This window comes from Miniopterus natalensis, chromosome 18, assembly GCF_054644295.1.
Source record: "Miniopterus natalensis isolate mMinNat1 chromosome 18, mMinNat1.hap1, whole genome shotgun sequence".
Classification (NCBI taxonomy): domain Eukaryota; kingdom Metazoa; phylum Chordata; class Mammalia; order Chiroptera; family Miniopteridae; genus Miniopterus; species Miniopterus natalensis.
In genome coordinates this window covers 40,673,587-40,691,399 of record NC_142098.1, presented here as the reverse complement: position 1 = coordinate 40,691,399, position 17,813 = coordinate 40,673,587, and the positions used below count along the sequence as shown (strand labels likewise).

Here is a 17,813-nt window from a genome sequence, read left to right as displayed (position 1 = left end):
TGCCGTCACAGGACCCACGGCTCAGACCCCGGGCAGAGCCCGGGGAACACAGGAGAGGCTCCTGAGGGGAGAGGCCACGGCTGGTCCTCTGGGGCCAGGAGCCCTCGCCTGGGGAAGCCCAGACCGGGCCCAGGAGGGGCCGTCCCCTGGCTGTGGGTCCCCAGCTGCGAAAGCGGAAGGGCGGCGGCCCCTGACCCGCCACATCCTGTGCGACTCTGTCCTCCAGGCCCAGGGCCTGGTCCATCTGCGGAGCAGGAGGCTCAGAGCAGACGCCACGATGGCCGCCCTCTGTGCCCTTCTCTGCCTCGGTCAGTTGTGGACTTGGGGAGGGACAGGGGAGGGGACACAGCAGCTCACAGCCCCCGTTGGTGAGAAATCTCGGGGGTGGGCAGCTTGAGTGGATGGGGCCTTGACGGGAGAGGATCAGCTCAGACGTCCGGGTGCAAACCTGTCACGGGGACTCTCTTCCAGGGCTGAGTCTGGACCAGAGGCCCCGCGTGCAGGCAGGTGAGTCCCCCAGGCTCCATGTCCCACCCCTGGGCTCAGGAGGCAGCACAGAGGCCCTGGGGTGAGGCGATAAACCAGGAGGGCCTCGGGCTGAGCTGCGGGTGAGGGTGGAGGTCTTTGCAATGCAGCCTCCGGTTTCTTCCCAGGTCCCCCCCCAAAACCCACCATCTGGGCTGAGCCAGGCTCTGTGGTCCCTTACGGGAGCCCTGTGACCCTCTGGTGTCGGGGGACGATGGAAGCCCAGGAGTTCTGTATGTTCCGACAAGAAAGGCGGGTGCTTTGGAAAACACAGACTAAATGGAGGCCCAGGGACAAGGTCAAGTTCCCCATCACACACATGACAGAGCACGACGCGGGGAGATACCACTGCTACTATATCAGATTCTCAGGCAGGTCAAAGCCCAGTGACATCCTGGAGCTGGTGGTGACAGGTGAGAGGACACTCAGGGGTCCCAGCCTCAGGCTCTGCCCTCGGGAAGGGGGTCTGCTCTCAGGGTGTCCCCCTCCCACAGCCCAGGCCTGGGGGTGAGGGAGGTGTGACCCCATCTAACTCGCTGTCCCCTCCTCTCCTAGGAGCCTACAGCAAACCCAGCCTCTCGGCCCTGCCCAGCCGTGTGGTGGCCTCAGGAGGGAACGTGACCCTCCAGTGTGGCTCAGGGCAGGGATTTGGCAGGTTCATTCTGACTAAGGAAGGAGACCACAGGCTCTCCTGGACCCGGGACTCACAGCCACAGCCCAGTGGGAAGTCCCAGGCCCTGTTCCCCGTGGGCCCCGTGACCCCCAGCCACAGGTGGACCTTCAGATGCTATGGCTGTGACAGGTACAGGCCTCAGACGTGCTCACAGCCCATTGACCCCCTGGAGCTGCTGGTCTCAGGTGAGTCCCGTTACTGTCCCGTCCATGGGTTGAGCTGGGTCAAGGGGTAGGAGGCCGCCCTGTCAGTCACCCCCCATCCTGATCCCCAGGAGGCTCTGAGGATCGGCCCCTCCCCACCTTGGAGTCAGGCCCACATAGGGGTAAGCGAGGGGCTCTGTGGGGAGGGGTGGGTGGGCCCGTGGGGGACAGGGGCTGAGTCGTGTCGGGGTTCAGGCACCTCTGGAGGCGCTGACATGGACTTGCCCTTCCCTGTCTGGACCTCAGTGTCCCCAAGCAGAAAGGAGAGAATCGTGCCCAGAGCTCAGACTCCCTGTCAGCTCTGGATGCGAGCTCCTGGGAGAGGGGGCCTCGCAGGGAAACCCCAGGACGGGGTGTGACTCGGCCCGTCCCCTGGGTGGCGGTGAGGACAACACCCTCGTATATAATCCGGGTCAGAGACCCGAGGAGCTGGTGAGGTGGGGGCTGAGGGGTAGGCCCAGCCCTGCCCTGGCTCGTGTTCCCGACCTCGGGACAAATGAAGCCCGATGCTCATCTCGTGTCCCCAACACGCACAAGACAAGGCACCGAGGGCGCTCCTCTCAGGGACTGAGATGGGGGTGCTTAGCTCTGCAGGCTCGTGGGGGTGGAGGAGGGGCCTCTCCCGCCCCCCATCCCCGCCCCCGGCTCTGTGCGCTTGGTTCTCAGGAGCAGCCCGTGGCCTGGGGCCGTCACAGAACAGGTTGGAGGCCGAGAGAGGTGTGTGTGCGGAACCCGCGGCCGGGGCTGAGTGCCGAGGGTCCCACCCAGTCATGGAGTCGGGGGGCCTGGAGAGGCTTCAGGGACGCTGGGTGACTCGGTACTGCCCTGACCGCTGTGACCTCTGTCCTCAACCTCCAGCCCCGAGCACCCAGGACTACGCGGGGGGGAATCTCGTCCGGATGGCTGTGGCCGGCTTGGTCCTCGTGGGCCTCGGGGCGCTGCTGCTTCAGGAGAGGCCCAGTCGGCCAGGACCCCGCGGTGCAGCCGAACGGGACACACAGGGGACAGCCAACCCGCTGCTCAGCTCGGTGGAGCCTGGGAAATGCCCTTGAGGACTCCCGGGGGCCCTGGGGGCAGATGTGGGCCATGCTGGGGACTGTCTGCTGGGGGGGGTGCTGGTGCAGGGAGAGGCCGGGCCGTTGCTGGGGAGACTTCTCCAGAAGTAAACTGTGCTCATGTCACTTCTGTGCACAACTGATTTCCCTGGATGGGGCCCCTCTTTCCTCAGCCCTGTGAGGAGCGGCTACGAGCCCCGTCCCGGGCTTGGGCCCAGCCCTGTGCTCGGCTGCCAGCTCTGTCCACTTTCATGGGGACTTTCTTCCCGCTTCCATTCAGCACATTCCCTGGCGGTCGTGTGCTTGCTCAGACACCGAATGTGTTGTGAATACCTGGATAAGGGGGTGCATATCACGAAGAACTGGGGACGGATTGAAATAAAAATTATTCTAAAAAAAACACACACAAAAAAAATCCTTTGTGGACCCAGCAAGTGCTTTTCTCTTTCTCAGGTGACACCTGGCGTAGTTTCTCCAGAAATATCCTGATTCTCTGAGCACACTGGTGTCTCACATGAGAGTACAGCGATCTATTGGAAAATAAGCTGTAAAAAGTAAATTAGCGTCTTATCCAAAGCCCTGACTTGTGGCGTTTGCCTGGTTCCTGGGTGTAGAGGCTCCAGCCCTGTCGCCCTGAGGGTGGCGCCGTGGGGGCCGCGCACGGCCGGGGTGCAGGGAGCACAGTCATCCTTCCCCGGGAGCTCGGCCAGGCCCAGGCCGCCTGCTGCCCCCCAGCTCCTGTGCTCCCGGCTCCCGGGGGAGCGGGGAGGTAATTTCCTCCTGAGTGCCCTGCCTCCTTTTCAGTGAAGCTGCGCTGTCAAAATGCTAGTCCCGCCCAGTAGACAAAAAAGAAAAAGCAAGACAAGACCAACTGTGGAGAGACACTGAGCGCCTAGACCCCGGCGCATGCCTGGGAGGGGTGCAAATCGCCGTCCACCTCGACGTGGGGCAACGCCACGAGGCCCTCGGGTACCAGCCCCACCTCTCACTCTGGCTGGAGGCTAAGGGTTGAGCCCACGGGCGGCGCGGGTCCGGGCCGAGCGTCGCCCCGTGAACCCGGAGGTCGGGGTTCAGTTCCGGGCCGGGAGCCTGGACCCCAGCAGGGGCGTGGGGGACGCAGCCCCTCGACGACTCTCAGCCCCGATGTTTCTCTCCCTCCCTCTCCCTTCCTCTCTCTCTGAAGTCAATGGAAAATACGCCTCTGGGGGAAAGAGTGTGGAGGTTCCTCAAACGATGATGGAGAGCTAGCGTCTGGCCCAGCTCCCCGCTTCGGGGAACCCACCTGAAAGTGCTGAAATACTCGCTCATGAAGACACCGTGCCCGTGTCTCATTGGTGTCAGAACCTCCCCTCCAGCCCCTCGCCCACCAGGCGCCTGCTCTTCCCACCTCCGCTGCCCGAGGAGCGGGTGGGCGCGAAACCCAGAAACGCGAAGCCCATGTTCAGCTCCGACCAGGTGGCTCTTGTCACCTCCTCTGCCTGAGGCTGAGGATTTGGGGAACACGGTGTGACTGCCGGGGGCAGGGGCTGAGCAAAGCTGAGAAGGCCTCAGGATGTGGTGGGCGCGGGCCCAGGCCTCAGCGGGCACAGGAAGGGCCCGGCTGTCCCCTCCCCGAGAGCAGCGGGCGCTGAGGCCCGAGGTGAGCCCGCCGCTGAGCTCCAGCGAGTTCTCCCCACTCTCCCCTCACGGGCAGGTCCTCGCCGCCCGCGGCCCCGCGAAAGGCCGGGCAGCGACTCGGCCACAGCCTCTCATATTCCCGGGCCGCTCGCGTGCCAAGTGGCTCACGGCACAGAACAGCCCTCAGGGGACGGGGCACCTCGCTGGCCCCTACTGTCTGTCGGGCCCTGTTCGGGCTCAGCGTTTACTCTCCTGCCGAACGGAAAGCAGAGGGAGAGTCTGATTCTGCGTTTCAAGAAGGGTCTGCTTTTTGCTGTTTTAGTTGAAATCATTTCTTCTGTATGTGTCAAGACTCAATGTCTTCTATTGAGAGACAGACAGACAGACAGACAGACAGGGAGAGAGAAAGAATGAATTAGGAATTAGTTTCGTAAGTTTGCCACAAAAAATTACAACTAACTGGGTGGCTTAAGACAGCAGAAATTACTTTTATTGTCTCAGAGTCTGGAGGCCAGAGAGATGGACTGAATTATGGAGATAGATAGATGATGATAGAAAATAGATAGATAGATAGATAGATAGATAGATAGATAGATAGATAATAGATAGATGATAGATAGATAGATAGATAGATAGATAGATAGATAGATGATAGATAGATAGATAGATAGATAGATAGATAGATAGATAGATAGATAGACGGACAGACAGACAGATAGATAGAGATGATAGATAGGTAGACAGGCTGACTGACGGATCCCCAGCCCCCGGTAGTAGACAGATGGAAGCAGGCGGGTGGGTCACAAACTCCCCAGCGTCGCTGTCGGGAGGCCCCGGCCTCGGGAAGCTTTCCCGCCGGGACTGAGCCTCTTTCCGGCCTCACTGCGACGCACTCAACACATCACATTGTGCAAGTCTGAGACCCACGGCTCTTGATTAAACGCATTAGCATAATGCAATCGGATGCCACCTCGGTGTTAGGTGACAATCCGATCAATAAGTCACACGACTGCCAGTTCTTCCGTGGTGATGAAACTTTATGGGAAGAGAGCCAGTTACGGGGGTTCCGCCGTATTCCACGTTGGCGTCGGGTGGACAGCGCACTGGTTCGGCAACTGTGGACTTTATGGAGTGATCCCCCATAAATCCAGCACCCACCGGCACCACCCAGAGCTGTCACAACAAGTTGACTGCGCTCCCCGACCCAAACCACATTTCTCCCAGTAGGAAAATCGGCAGCGGCTCCCTCAGCCCACGGGCCACACCTTCGCTCAGCACCTGCGGGGGCCGTCGGATGAGCTCCGAGGCTCCCCCGCCCTGAACGGTGCTCTGCTCCCTCTGTGTTCACGTCCCGGCTGCGTCACGGGTCCCTCCCGGGCTGTTTCGAGCCTTGGACAGCAGCACCCCGAGCCTGGAACAGCAGCACCCCGAGCCTGGAACAGCAGCACCCCGAGCACCGCCAGGGCCAGGCCCACCGCGCCCATCCGGATGAGGTTCTCCACGGTGTAGCCTTGGGGGTGGGAGGCTGGGAATTGGGGACAAAGGGTTCACAAAGAACAGAACAGACCAGTCACCCCAGGATCCAGGCACCCCCGGCACCCACCTCCCCGTGACAGGACGTCCGCCTGCACCCAGCCCCAGAACTAGACTTTCTCCTGCTCAGTGATCTTGGGGTCGGACTTGCTTTGGATGGGTTTGTGGTGTCAGCTGCCCTGAGAATCATGACAGGAGGGTGTGAGTGAGGACCTGGGGACCCACGAGCCTTCCTCCTGCCTCTGAGGACTCGGGCGCCCCGCTCTCAGATCACAGCTGTCACAGGCCCGCAGTGAGCCCTCCTCTCCGCGCCAGGTTCCCTGGTCTCCACGTGGGTTTATCTCAGGCTCCGGGGACCCGAGTTCAGCATGTGCCCTGGGTTACGTTGGACCAGAGTTTGGCTGTGACCCAGGCGCTCGGGATTGGAGAGAGAAATGCTCCCGACACATAGAGCTGAGCGCTGCATGTTGGGCGCCGCCTGAGGCACACCCCCCAGAAGTTCACTCCCTGCAGCTGCGAGGCCCAGCGCGCCCCCCTCGGGGACCCGGCCCATGGAGGACGGGGTGCACTCAGGGGCTGCTGATGTTCTCCTCTGCGGGGCCCCTGCACCCCTCATTTATTACGGTCCCAGGCTCTGAAGAGACAGGGCCCTGAGCTGGCTGCCCTTAGAAAAGACATGGTGAGTGTCCCCTGGCCTGAGACCTGAGGCTCCAGGGGCGACTGGGCTGGGACGGCAGGTGGGGGTTGGTGCTGACTGAGCTGTAGCACCTGTAGGTGCCCCCGTGGGCCGAGGTGACAGGACTCATGGGGAACTCTGCCTGGGACAGCTGAGCTCCGTGCTTTGATCTAAGGCGCAGGGGGGGATCGGCTGCCCCTCCTTGGACAGAAGGAAAGTGTCCCTCGGGCTCTGTGACTGACACAGCAGAGTCACGTTCTCTCCTGAGGCCACCCTGGGGCCTGGCTGCACAACAATGAAGTGTCCCAGGGACCCATCCTAGAGAAAGGGAGGGTGGGCTGGGCCGGGGGCCCTGTCTCCTGAGCTCTGTGAGGCCCCTTATGTCACCTCCTCTCACAGCAGCCTGTGGGCAGATGAGACCAGGGACGACCAGGCACGAACCCCACCCTCAGAGAGGAGAAGGGCCCCCCTGGCCCCTCAGCAGGAGCAGCAGAGCCCAGAACTGGACCAGGTCTCACCCCCCCCCAATGCCTCCTCTGAGCTGAGCCTGAGCTGAGGGGAAGGCCCTGGATGCCCCGGACCCTTGTCCTGCCTGTCCCTCCCTGTACAGTGTCACAGTCTCTGCCACAGAGGGGACTGTCCCCCTAACATCACGTCCTAGGGGTTCCCTGTGAGGCCCCCTCTCCCAGGGGGTCAGGGCCTAAACTGACAGGAAATCTGAATCTGGGCCACGATTCTCTCCTTTCCACTTGGGGACACTGAGGCCCAGACGGGGAGGGGCGTGTCCAAGTCAGCGACTCCAGAGGTGCCTGGACCCCCACACGACTCAGCCCCTGTCCCCCATGGACGCACCCACCACCTCCCCACAGAGCCCCTCACTTACCCCTCTGCTTGTCTGACTCCGTGGTGGGGAGGGGCCGATCCTCAGAGCCTCCTGGGGATCGGAGGGGGGTGAGGGGTGGGGCTGCATCTCCCCACTAGATCCCAGCTTCTCCTCCACCAGCCGGGGCCCCAACCTCTCCCTCTGCCATGACCGCCCACCTGTCACCTGCCAGCCTCACGGCACTGAGAGCCCAGCTGCAGGGTCACACCCCTTCCTTGACTGTCTAGGGACAGTCAATCCCCTGGGAGACCCTCAGGACCTTCCTGGGTGCTCTGTGCCCCTCTGAGCAGAGCTCAGTGACTCACCAGCTGTGGGGATGGGCCCTGTGGGTGAAGGGCCCCCAGCGAGTCCTAGAAATGAGAAGAAAGGGGGGTAGAGGCCGGGCTGACCCTGGAGCCCACAGATCACTCAGACTCTCCTGCGTCTGCTCTGAGGCCCCAAAGGCACAGCCCCAGCCCACCTGCCGCCTTCCACACGCAGCTAATGGGGAGAACTGGGGGGAGGTGAGAGGGCCCCTGAGGGGCAGATCTCTGCTGAGTGACCACCACCCAGAGCCCATCACCCACATGCAACTTGGGATGGCTCCTGGGGAGAGGACCCTGAGCCAAATGTGGTCAGAAAGGACGGGGTCAGGGGCCCCTCACCTGAGACCAGGAGCTCCAGGGGATCACTTGGGTCAGACCAGGTCTGGGGGCTTTTCTTGAAACAGCCGTAGCATCTGAAGGTCCACCTGTGGCTGGGGGTCACGGGGCCCACGGGGAACAGGGCCTGGGACTTCATACCGGGCTGTGGCTGTGAGTCCCGGGTCCAGGAGAGCCTGTGGTCTCCTTCCTTAGTCAGAATGAACCTGTCAAATCCATGCCCTGAGCCACACTGGAGGGTCACGTTCCCTCCTGAGGCCACCACGGGGCTGGGCAGGGCCGAGAGGCTGGGTTTTTTGTAGAATCCTAGGAGAGGAGGGGACAGTGCATTAGATGGGGTCACACCTTCCTCACATCCCCCAGTCCTGGCCATTGGTAGGGGGACACCCTGAGAGCAGGCCCCCTTCCTGAGGGCAGAGCCTGAGGCTGGGACCCCTGGGTGTCCTCTCACCTGTCACCGCCAGCTCCAGGGCGTCACTGGGCTCGGACCTGCCGGCAGGGCTGTCATAGTGACAGTAATATCTTCCTGCATAATTTGCTCTAATGGAGAACTTGGTCCTGTCCCCACACTCCCGTGGTGTCTGTCGGCCCAAGTCTGCAGGACTGTCTCCTGTATACAGGCAGTGCTCCTGGGCATCCAGAGCCCCCCGACACCAGATGGTCACACGGCTCCCATAAGGGACCACAGAGCCTGGCTCAGCCCAGATGGTGGGTTTGGGGGGGGTCCCTGGGAGGAAAGCGGAGGCTGCGTTACAAAGACCATCCCGGCCCCAGCCCAGCTCAGCCCCAGGCCCTCCTGTGTTATTGCCTCACCCGGGACCTCGGGCGGCCTCCTGAGCCCAGGGGGGGACACGGAGCCTGGGGGACTCACCTGCCTGCACGCGGGGCCTCGGCGCCAGACTCAGCCCTGGAAGAGAGTCCCCGGGAGAGGTTGGCCCCGAGGGCGCTCGGTCTCTCCCCCGGGGCCTAGTCCGCTGGAGCCGCCCGGGCCCGAGGCTCCCCAGGAACCAGGGGGAGTAACCTCCCCGTCCCGACTGCTGCCCCCTCCCCGTGTCCCCAGCTGACCCAGGAAGAGGAGAGCACAGAGGGGGGACATCACGCGTCTGCTCTGAGTGTCCTGCTCTGCGGATGGACCAGACCCCGGGCCCGACGGACAGACACGCACAGGATGTGGCGAGTCAGGAGCTGCTGCCGCCCTTCCGGGTCCCCCCCGCGGACCCACAGCCAGGGGCCGCCCCGCCCTGGCCTGGTCGGGGGTTTCCATCCTGAGGGTCAGGGGGCTCCGGGCCCTCTGGCGACACAGCCCAGGCCTGGGGTCTCCTCTGACCCCCGGCCCCCTGCCTGCTCTGAACTGATGCTCAGGGGGCAGGGCCCAGGCTCTCTTCCCACCCTGACCCCCCACAGGCTCCCAGCCTCCCACACGTACCGTTTACTTTCTGTGCCTGACTCGCCCCTAAGCAAACACTTGCTGCTCCCCTACTGCCCGCCGGGGTTTCTAGGAGAACCCGAAACTCATCCTGGGTCCCGGAGACCATTTCCTGCGTTTGGGGGACTCTTCCTAGCCGAATGTGGGGATTCTGGGGCGCATGTAGCCAGCACTTTACTTAGAGAGGAGAAAGGAGGGAAAACCTGAGACGACCTGGGGACGTGCCTAGACCCTGGGTGAAGGAAAGGCTGTTTGAAGAGGTGGAGTCCTAGCAGGTGGGAGTCAGAAGAGTCTTGAGAGGAAGGAACGATCCAGGGAACCCCAGAGGCACAGCGAGCCCGTGACCGAGGAAGAGGCTGAGGCGGCCGCGGGTCGTGGCCCTGCCCCCACCTGGTGGAGGCTCAGTGGCGTCTTTAGGCCAAAGGAACACGTAGGAAGGGGCTCTGAGGGTCAGTGATAATGTGAAGGTCACACAAAGGAGAGAAATGCAACATGTGCGAGTAAAATACACTCTCAGCAGTAACTGAGCTCCACTCGGGCGTGTCCCTCAGGGGTCCCCGAGGGGCTCGGTGGCTTTACCGCACGGTCCTCGCAGGGCCCTCGGCCGCCTCAGACCCGCACAGAGGAGGGACCGGCAGAGGCACCTCAGTCACTCCCCGTCCATGGAGTGCCTGGTGGAAGGTGGCAGGACAATGGCAGGCACTTCAATGTCGAGAGTGGCACTGCCACATCCTGAACGCCTGGCGGACACCGGGGCAGCCTACTTCCCCCTGATCTCATCCCCTCCGTTGTGGCTCAGTGGTGCCCCCCCCCCCCCGTAATGTGCTGGGAACACCCCCCTGAGACATGGGGAATGGAGACCCGGCCTCCAGGCTTAGATGGAGAGGTCGGAGTTTGGGGGACCTGAGAAGCAGAGACCCCTCGTTCAGTGGAGCAGAGGGAAGAGCCCAGGTCAGAGCCCGGGTGGGGTGTCGCCTGGAGCACGACTGACCCTCCCCGGGCAGTGGGCAGATCTCGGTCCTTCCCTCGCCTGCTGCTGGGCCGGGTGGCTGAGTCTGTGGAACAGGCGAGCCTCTTACCTGCCTCACGCCATTTACAGTAACCGATGTCGACGGCTACAGGCCAAGACGTAGAAAGCAAACCCATTACTTGCTTTTAGCAAAAAACAAAAACAAACGTGGAAAAATATCTTTATAGCTTTATGGAAACACGGGCGTCTTCAAATCTATACCAAGTCACCAACATAGTGGAAAATTTGGTCAATTCAAAAACAATAAACAGAAGAAATGTTTTTCATAAACCCCCCACAAGAGAGTGGAGAGGAAACCACAGAGTGAAACAGCCCGAGAAGGTATTTTTGATGCCAAAATGAGACCGGGGACTGGTTCTGAGCGCATTTGAGAAATTTGTACAAATTCTGTGATGCCGGCAGGAAGCTTAGGAAAACAAGCGCATCCTTTGGCATGGACCTGCCCGCATTGACCGCCCCGCACGCTGTCCCTGAAATGCCCCTCGGCTTCATGGTTCGTCAGAAAGTGGACGTCAGCCCACAGCCTGGGCCCAAGACACACCCAGAATGGCTGAAATGTCCAGGCCGAAGCTCCCAGGCCTGGCAGGGTCGGACCCGCCGAGGCTCCAGGCCCGAGTGACGGGGGAACTGGTGGGTGCCCTCGGGCAAGTGCTGACTGGCGGCTTCTACAACCAGCCCCCAAACAGCCTTGGTGTCCAAGTTTTCCAGCGACATTTGCTGGGAAGAGCAACCTTCGCCTTGGTTTGCCTGAGCGCCATTGCCAACCCTGAGTTGACTGCATTGGGGGGTCTGTTTCTCCACCTCTGTTCTGGAGATTTGTTTGGCCGGCCTCGGGCGATAACATTACGCAGCTGCGAAATACTCGATTGTGCAAACGCCTCATGCTGTGCGCGTGTTTGCCGCCGGCGCCTGCATCGGTTTTGTTCCATTAATCTCTGCGCCTGTAGCTTCGCCAGCCCCCAGGCCCCTCTTCTCAGGAGGTTTCCGTGAGGTTTGAAATGTGACCCTGGGAGTCCCCCCTGTTTTCCTTCCACATTGTTTGGCTCTTTTAGCTCTTTTCTTTGTCCTGTAAATTTTAGAGCCCGCTTGTCAATATTTAAACATAAACCGGAGATGCTTCCAGCTAGTGACCTGTTTGAAAATGTCCCCAGAAGGTCCTTTCCCTGGAGAGTGGGAGCTGAGGGGCAGTTCCCGGCCCTGGAAACATCAGGGTCATCTCGTCGCTCGCGTCTCTCAGGCTCCTCGGCCCGGGCGCTTGGACCCTCAGCCAGGGTTCACATCCCTCCTCCGGGACCCGGGCTGGGGCGCAGGAATGTGTCCCCTTCTGGGCTCTGGCCCGTTCTCGACATGGGCTTGGGAGCCGTCGGGGAAGAAGCTCCGGGCACTCGGGCCCTTTCCTGGGAGGGAAATGCCGGGGGCCTGGGGGCTCGACCCCTCGACGGAGGGGCTGTCCTGCTATTGTCTTCAGCTCCGTTAACCCCCCCCCCACCCCACCCCCGCGTCCAAGGGTCTCTGGTTTTGGACCTAAAATGAACTCTCTGGTCCTGTTACTTCCTCTGAGACAAGCTCCAGTTCCTCCTGTTGGACGTGTCCTTGGTGCTAAACACACCAGAGGCATGAAATGTCTGCATGAGATTTTCCAAGGCCACCGACGGGCCCTGGGCTCCTCCCCGTCTCCTAAGACTAACACGCACTTGCAGTGAAGCTCAACGAGAAACCCAGGCCCGTAAAACGCTCTGCATGAGGCCTATGTGAGTCGTCAGCTCCCGTGTACACGCCCCTTTGGTATAAAATTCAGGAGACACTAGAAAAGGGACGCGCCTGGCGGCCTGTGGACGGAGGAGCTGTCCAGGGCCCAGGGCTGAACTGACCTCCTCTCAGGGTGACAGGCAAGTGGGGCAGAGTTGGGGAGGCGGTGGCCCGTGGTCTGAAGATGGCCCCCAGGTGCACATGCACAGTCCTGGTCCCGGCCGGGGCGGGGGGGGGCGGCGGGGCCTCCTCTGACCGGGTGGCCCGGCCTGGCCTGTGGCTGCTGTGAGCACAGCTCTGAAGTCCTCAGGCTCCCGCTTTCCCCCGCCAGGAAGGGGTGGCCTCCGGGGGAAGGTTAAACAGCAGAGCTCTCGGCGGCTCGTGTTCCAGCCGCTCAAGTGAAGCTCAGAGGCGAGTGCACAGGATGTGGTGTTCAGGGTCCCGCGCCTCGGGGTGCACAGGGCGCGAGGTGCTGTCACAGGAAAGCGACCAGCTCTTCTCACCCTAAAAATAGCAGGTGCCGAGGGCCTGGCGGGAGCCTCGCCGCTGAGCTGTCCCGCGACTGTCCCTAAAGTCCCCGTCAGATGGAGACGCCCACGGCGCTCGCCGCCCCGGAACGCACAGCGTCGGTTCCGTTCGTGGGACTCAGGGAACACTCCTGGGCCGAGCTGACGTACAAAACGGCAGCGACCGAAAAGAACATTGAAAAGAAATGAGAAATTTCTCCAGCACCGGTATCTATTAGGTCTTGCAGGGCTTTTATATTTTCTACTCTCCTGCCAAACAAAACCCAGAGCGGAAAGTTTGAGTCTGTGTTTCAGGAAGAGAAGAGAACCTGCGAGGTCTGGGTTTGCTGTTTCACTGAGGCCATTTCTTGTGCATGAGTCAAACTCAGTTTCCTCTCTGAGAGAGGAGGGGGAGATGCTGAGAGACAATGAATCGCTTTGGCCTGTTTAGGTGCCACGTGAGCTCGTTCAGCGCTCGTGTGTATCTGTCCCATTTGCCTCCCGGCACAACGCCCTCGGGGCTCATCAGTGTTGTTGCAAATGGCAGGATTTCCCTCTCCTGCGGCTGGGTGACATTCCGTTTCATATATTGTTTTATAACTTCAGAAACTGGCAAATCCCACCGCCCAGCGGGTTCTGGGCCCGTTCCTCAGAGGCAGCAGCCCCCCGGCTGGCCCCAAACACCATGTGCTCGTGCCCCGTGGTGACAGCTCTGGGAAGTGACTCGGGTGGTCGCTGGTGACCAGAGAAGGGGCTGTGGGTCCAGACAGGCTTTGGCATCATTTTGGATTTTGGGTTTCTGTTTCCCAGGCTTGTATCCCACTTCGCCCGTTTATTCAGTCATTGAACCCAGGTTCACTCCTCTGAGCTGAGTGGGCCATGTCCAGCGGGCACTGCGGGGATTAGAAATAAAGAGCATTTTATCACATACCAGTGGGGAGGGCGCGAGGTCTTAGGCGTGTGGGCCCGAACCAGCCGTGTGGGATGGACCCTCAAACCACAGGGGTGAGAGCAGAAGGGGCTTCATCACAGAAAGGCAACCAGGATGGGGAGAGAAAATGCACATTTACTGGAGGAAGAGTCCGGGCAGGGAGCCCACGGCATTTCCTGCCCCTGATGCGTTTACTCTCCTGGAAAAGGGGCCGCAGTTCCCCGACTCGTGGTCAGACTTTCAGCACCGCTTGGGGTCATCACATGAGCTCCGAGGCTCCCCGTGAAGGGCATCGCCCCCTCTGTGTTCACCTCCCGGACGCTTTGCGGTTCTTTTCTCGTTTTTATTTTATTCTTTTACCTTTATTGCTGAGCTTATTACAAATGCCTCCCTCCCTCCTCTCCCCCCATCGCCCCACCGGCCGGGTTCCTGCCCCTGAGGCCGTCACCAGCCTGTTGTCTGTGTCATGGGCCCCGAAAGCTCTTTGGTTTCTCTCTTCCTGGCCCCTCTCCCTCCCCTGAGGCCCTCAGCCTGCTCCCTGCTTCTAGGCCTCTGGGTCTGTTTCATTGGTCAGTTTATTTGGTTCTATAAGTGCAGTCCTGGGATCCTCGTCTTTCTGTGGGGGTTGGCTGTCCCCTGTGTGTCGCGTCGGCTGCACCGCGGGGTCCTGGCCGACTGGGCCTCTCCTGAAGCAGCAGCGCCCCCAGGCCCACGAGGCCCAAGCCGGCCACACCCATCCGGACGAGATTCCCCCCCCCCCCCCCCCCCCCCCCCCCCCCCGTGTAGTCCTGGGTGCTCGGGGCTGGAGGTTGAGGACAGAGGTCACAGCGGTCAGGGCAGCACCGAGTCACCCAGCGTCCCTGAAGCCTCTCCAGGCCCCCGACTCCATGACTGGGTGGGACCCTCGGCACTCAGCCCCGGCCGCGGGTTCCGCACACGCACCTCTCTCGGCCTCCGACCTGTTCTGTGAGGGCCCCAGGCCACGGGCTGCTCCTGAGAACCAAGCGCACAGAGCCGGGGGCAGGGATGGGGGGCGGGAGAGGCCCCTCCTCCACCCCCACGAGCCTGCAGAGCTAAGCACCCCCATCTCAGTCCCTGAGAGGAGCGCCCTCGGTGCCTTGTCTTGTGCGTGTTGGGGACACGAGATGAGCATCGGGCTTCATTTGTCCCGAGGTCGGGAACACGAGCCAGGGCAGGGCTGGGCCTACCCCTCAGCCCCCACCTCACCAGCTCCTCGGGTCTCTGACCGGATTATATACGAGGGTGTTGCCCTCACCGCCACCCAGGGGACGGGCCGAGTCACACCCCGTCCTGGGGCTTCCCTGCGAGGCCCCCTCTCCCAGGAGCTCGCATCCAGAGCTGACAGGGAGTCTGAGCTCTGGGCACGATTCTCTCCTTTCTGCTTGGGGACACTGAGGCCCAGACAGGGAAGGGTGTGTCCATGTCAGCGTCTCCAGAGGTGCCTGAACCCCGACACGACTCAGCCCCTGTCCCCCACGGGCCCACCCACCCCTCCCCAGAGCCCCTCGCTTACCCCTCTGTGGGCCTGACTCCAAGGTGGGGAGGGGCCGATCCTCAGAGCCTCCTGGGGATCAGGATGGGGGGTGACTGACAGGGCGGCCTCCTACCCCTTGACCCAGCTCAACCCATGGATGGGACAGTAACGGGACTCACCTGAGACCAGGAGATCCAGGGGGTCACTGGGCTGTGAGCACGTCTGAGGCCTGTACCTGTCACAGCCATAGCATCTGAAGGTCCACCTGTGGCTGGGGGTCATGGGGCCCACGGGGAACAGGGCCTGGGACTTCCCACTGGGCTGTGGCTGTGAGTCCCGGGTCCAGGAGAGCCTGTGGTCTCCTTCCTTAGTCAGAATGAACCTGCCAAATCCCTGCCCTGAGCCACACTGGAGGGTCACGTTCCCTCCTGAGGCCACCACGGGGCTGGGCAGGGCCGAGAGGCTGGGTTTGCTGTAGGCTCCTAGGAGGGGGGAGACAGCGAGTTAGATGGGGTCACACCTCCCTCACGTCCCCCAGGCCTGGGCTGTGGGAGGGGGACACCCTGAGAGCAGACCCCCTTCCTGAGGGCAGAGTCTGAGGCTGGGACCCCTGGGTGTCCTCTCACCTGTCACCACCAGCTCCAGGATGTCACTGAGCTTTGACCTGCCTGAGAATCTGATATAGTAGCAGTGGCATCTCCCCGCGTCGTGCTCTGTCATGTGTGTGATGGGGAACTTGACCTTGTCCCTGGGCCTCCATTTAGTCTGTGTTTTCCAAAGCACCCGCCTTTCTTGTCGGAACATACAGAACTCCTGGGCTTCCATCGTCCCCCGACACCAGAGGGTCACAGGGCTCCCGTAAGGGACCACAGAGCCTGGCTCAGCCCAGACGGTGGGTTTTGGGGGGGACCTGGGAAGAAACCGGAGGCTGCATTGCAAAGACCTCCACCCTCACCCGCAGCTCAGCCCGAGGCCCTCCTGGTTTATCGCCTCACCCCAGGGCCTCTGTGCTGCCTCCTGAGCCCAGGGGTGGGGCATGGAGCCTGGGGGACTCACCTGCCTGCACGCGGGGCCTCTGGTCCAGACTCAGCCCTGGAAGAGAGTCCCCGTGACAGGTTTGCACCCGGACGTCTGAGCTGATCCTCTCCCGTCAAGGCCCCATCCACTCAAGCTGCCCACCCCCGAGATTTCTCACCAACGGGGGCTGTGAGCTGCTGTGTCCCCTCCCCTGTCCCTCCCCACGTCCACAACTGACCGAGGCAGAGAAGGGCACAGAGGGCGGCCATCGTGGCGTCTGCTCTGAGCCTCCTGCTCTGCAGATGGACCAGGCCCTGGGCCTGGAGGACAGAGTCGCACAGGATGTGGCGGGTCAGGGGCCGCCGCCCTTCCGCTTTCGCAGCTGGGGACCCACAGCCAGGGGACGGCCCCTCCTGGGCCCGGTCTGGGCTTCCCCAGGCGAGGGCTCCTGGCCCCAGAGGACCAGCCGTGGCCTCTCCCCTCAGGAGCCTCTCGTGTGTTTCCCGGGCTCTGCCCGTGGTCTGAGCCGTGGGTCCTGTGACGGCAGCTTTGCATTTACTCTGCTCGTCTGGTCGGTGCTGTGCGTCCATCGGAAACAGGCGGCTCCCAGCGAAGCTGCCACAGCGGAGCTCTTGGCGGTTTACCCTTCAGTCGGGAAAGTGAAGCTCAGAAAGGCAGCTGCCTTTTCACCCAGCGACCCCAGCTCTGGGGACACATCCTAAGAACCCCAAGACACCCCTCAGAAGAATTCATGCAGCCCTGTGTTCATAGTAGCGCAGTTAACAACAGCTAAGATCTGGAAAGAGCCCGAGTGCCCATCTGCAGATGAGTGGGTAAAACAGCTGTGGGACCGTCGGCCCGTGGAATACTACGCAGCTCTGAAAAAGAAGGATGCCTTACCCTCTGAGGCAGCATGGAGGGACCTGGAGAGGGTTATGCTGAGCGAAATAAGCCAGGCAGAGAAAGACAAACAGCACATGATCTCACTCATATGTGGAATCCAATGAACAAAATAAAGTGATGAACAAAGTAGGTCCAGAGCCTTGGATGCATGGAACAGACTGATAAGAGTCAGAGGAGACAGGGGTGGGGTGGGGAGGGCCGAGATGAAGCAAAGAACTTATATGCATAAATGCACAGCCCATGGACACAGACAATAGTGCGGGGAAGGCTTGGGGGAGGGGGGTAATGGGTGGCGGGTGTCAAGGGGTGAAAATGAGAGACATTTGTAACACTGTCATGAACGTAGGGGGCCAGATATTCTTCCATATTAGTGCTTCAGGTTTCTTAGGATATATTCCCAGAAGTGGAACCACTGGGTCATAAGGCAGCTCCATTTTTAATTCTTTGAGAACAGTCTATCCTGCTTCCTCGGCGGCCGCACCAGGCCGCGTTCCCCCAGCAGTGCACGGGGGCTCCCTTTGCTCCACGGCCTCGCCCGCACTCGCTGTCTGTGGGTTTATTGATGGAGCCATTCTGACAGGTGCGAGGTGATGTCTCATTGCGGTGTTTATTTGCATCTCTCTGAGGATTTGTGACACTGAGAATCTACAGTGGAGTAAAGACAGTCTCTTCAATAAACGGTGCTGGGAAAATTGGACACTTAGATGCAAAAATAAATAAAACTGGACCAACAACTTACAGCATGCACAAGGTTCATCTCCAAAAGGGTGAGAGACTGAAATGTAAGTCACAAAAGCATAAAAATCCTAAGAGTGTCACTTTTTTTTTCTTAATATTTGCAGTGTTGTTGTTTTTTAAAAAATATATCCTTATTGATTTCAGAGAGAGGAAAGGAGAGAGAGAGAGATAGAAACATCAATGATGAGAGTCATTGATCGAGCCCGCAACCC

At 61.0% G+C, this 17,813-nt stretch overlaps 2 protein-coding genes across 2 annotated transcripts; one reads left to right on the top strand and one right to left on the bottom strand.

The window, feature by feature from the left end:
* The first annotated feature begins 265 nt into the window (after window positions 1-265).
* On the top strand, window positions 266-2,453 carry LOC148091113 (leukocyte immunoglobulin-like receptor subfamily A member 5). The gene is made up of 6 exons (XM_087827062.1): window positions 266-308; window positions 472-507; window positions 654-938; window positions 1,081-1,383; window positions 2,068-2,118; window positions 2,260-2,453. The coding sequence occupies exons 1-6, from the start codon at window positions 278-280 to the stop codon at window positions 2,451-2,453; spliced, it is 900 nt and encodes a 299-aa protein (XP_087683188.1). The 5' UTR covers window positions 266-277.
* Window positions 2,454-3,793: 1,340 nt separating this feature from the next.
* On the bottom strand, window positions 3,794-16,241 carry LOC148091112 (leukocyte immunoglobulin-like receptor subfamily A member 6). The gene is given in 10 exon segments (XM_087827061.1): window positions 3,794-3,940; window positions 5,507-5,598; window positions 6,328-6,477; window positions 6,480-6,582; window positions 6,855-6,874; window positions 7,810-8,112; window positions 15,123-15,425; window positions 15,570-15,853; window positions 15,996-16,035; window positions 16,199-16,241. Coding segments are annotated over 10 exon segments (1,473 nt in total). The 5' UTR covers window positions 16,230-16,241.
* Between the last annotated feature and the right edge of the window lie 1,572 nt (window positions 16,242-17,813).

Bases quoted from the DNA above. Each gene is read 5' to 3' on its own strand.
- LOC148091113 (XM_087827062.1), top strand. From the start codon at position 278: ATGGCCGCCCTCTGTGCCCTTCTCTGCCTCG. The intron at 508-653 runs GTGAGTCCCCCA...GTTTCTTCCCAG, and splicing joins GAGGCCCCGCGTGCAGGCAG to GTCCCCCCCCAAAACCCACC. The intron at 2,119-2,259 runs GTGTGTGTGCGG...CTCAACCTCCAG, and splicing joins CAGGTTGGAGGCCGAGAGAG to CCCCGAGCACCCAGGACTAC.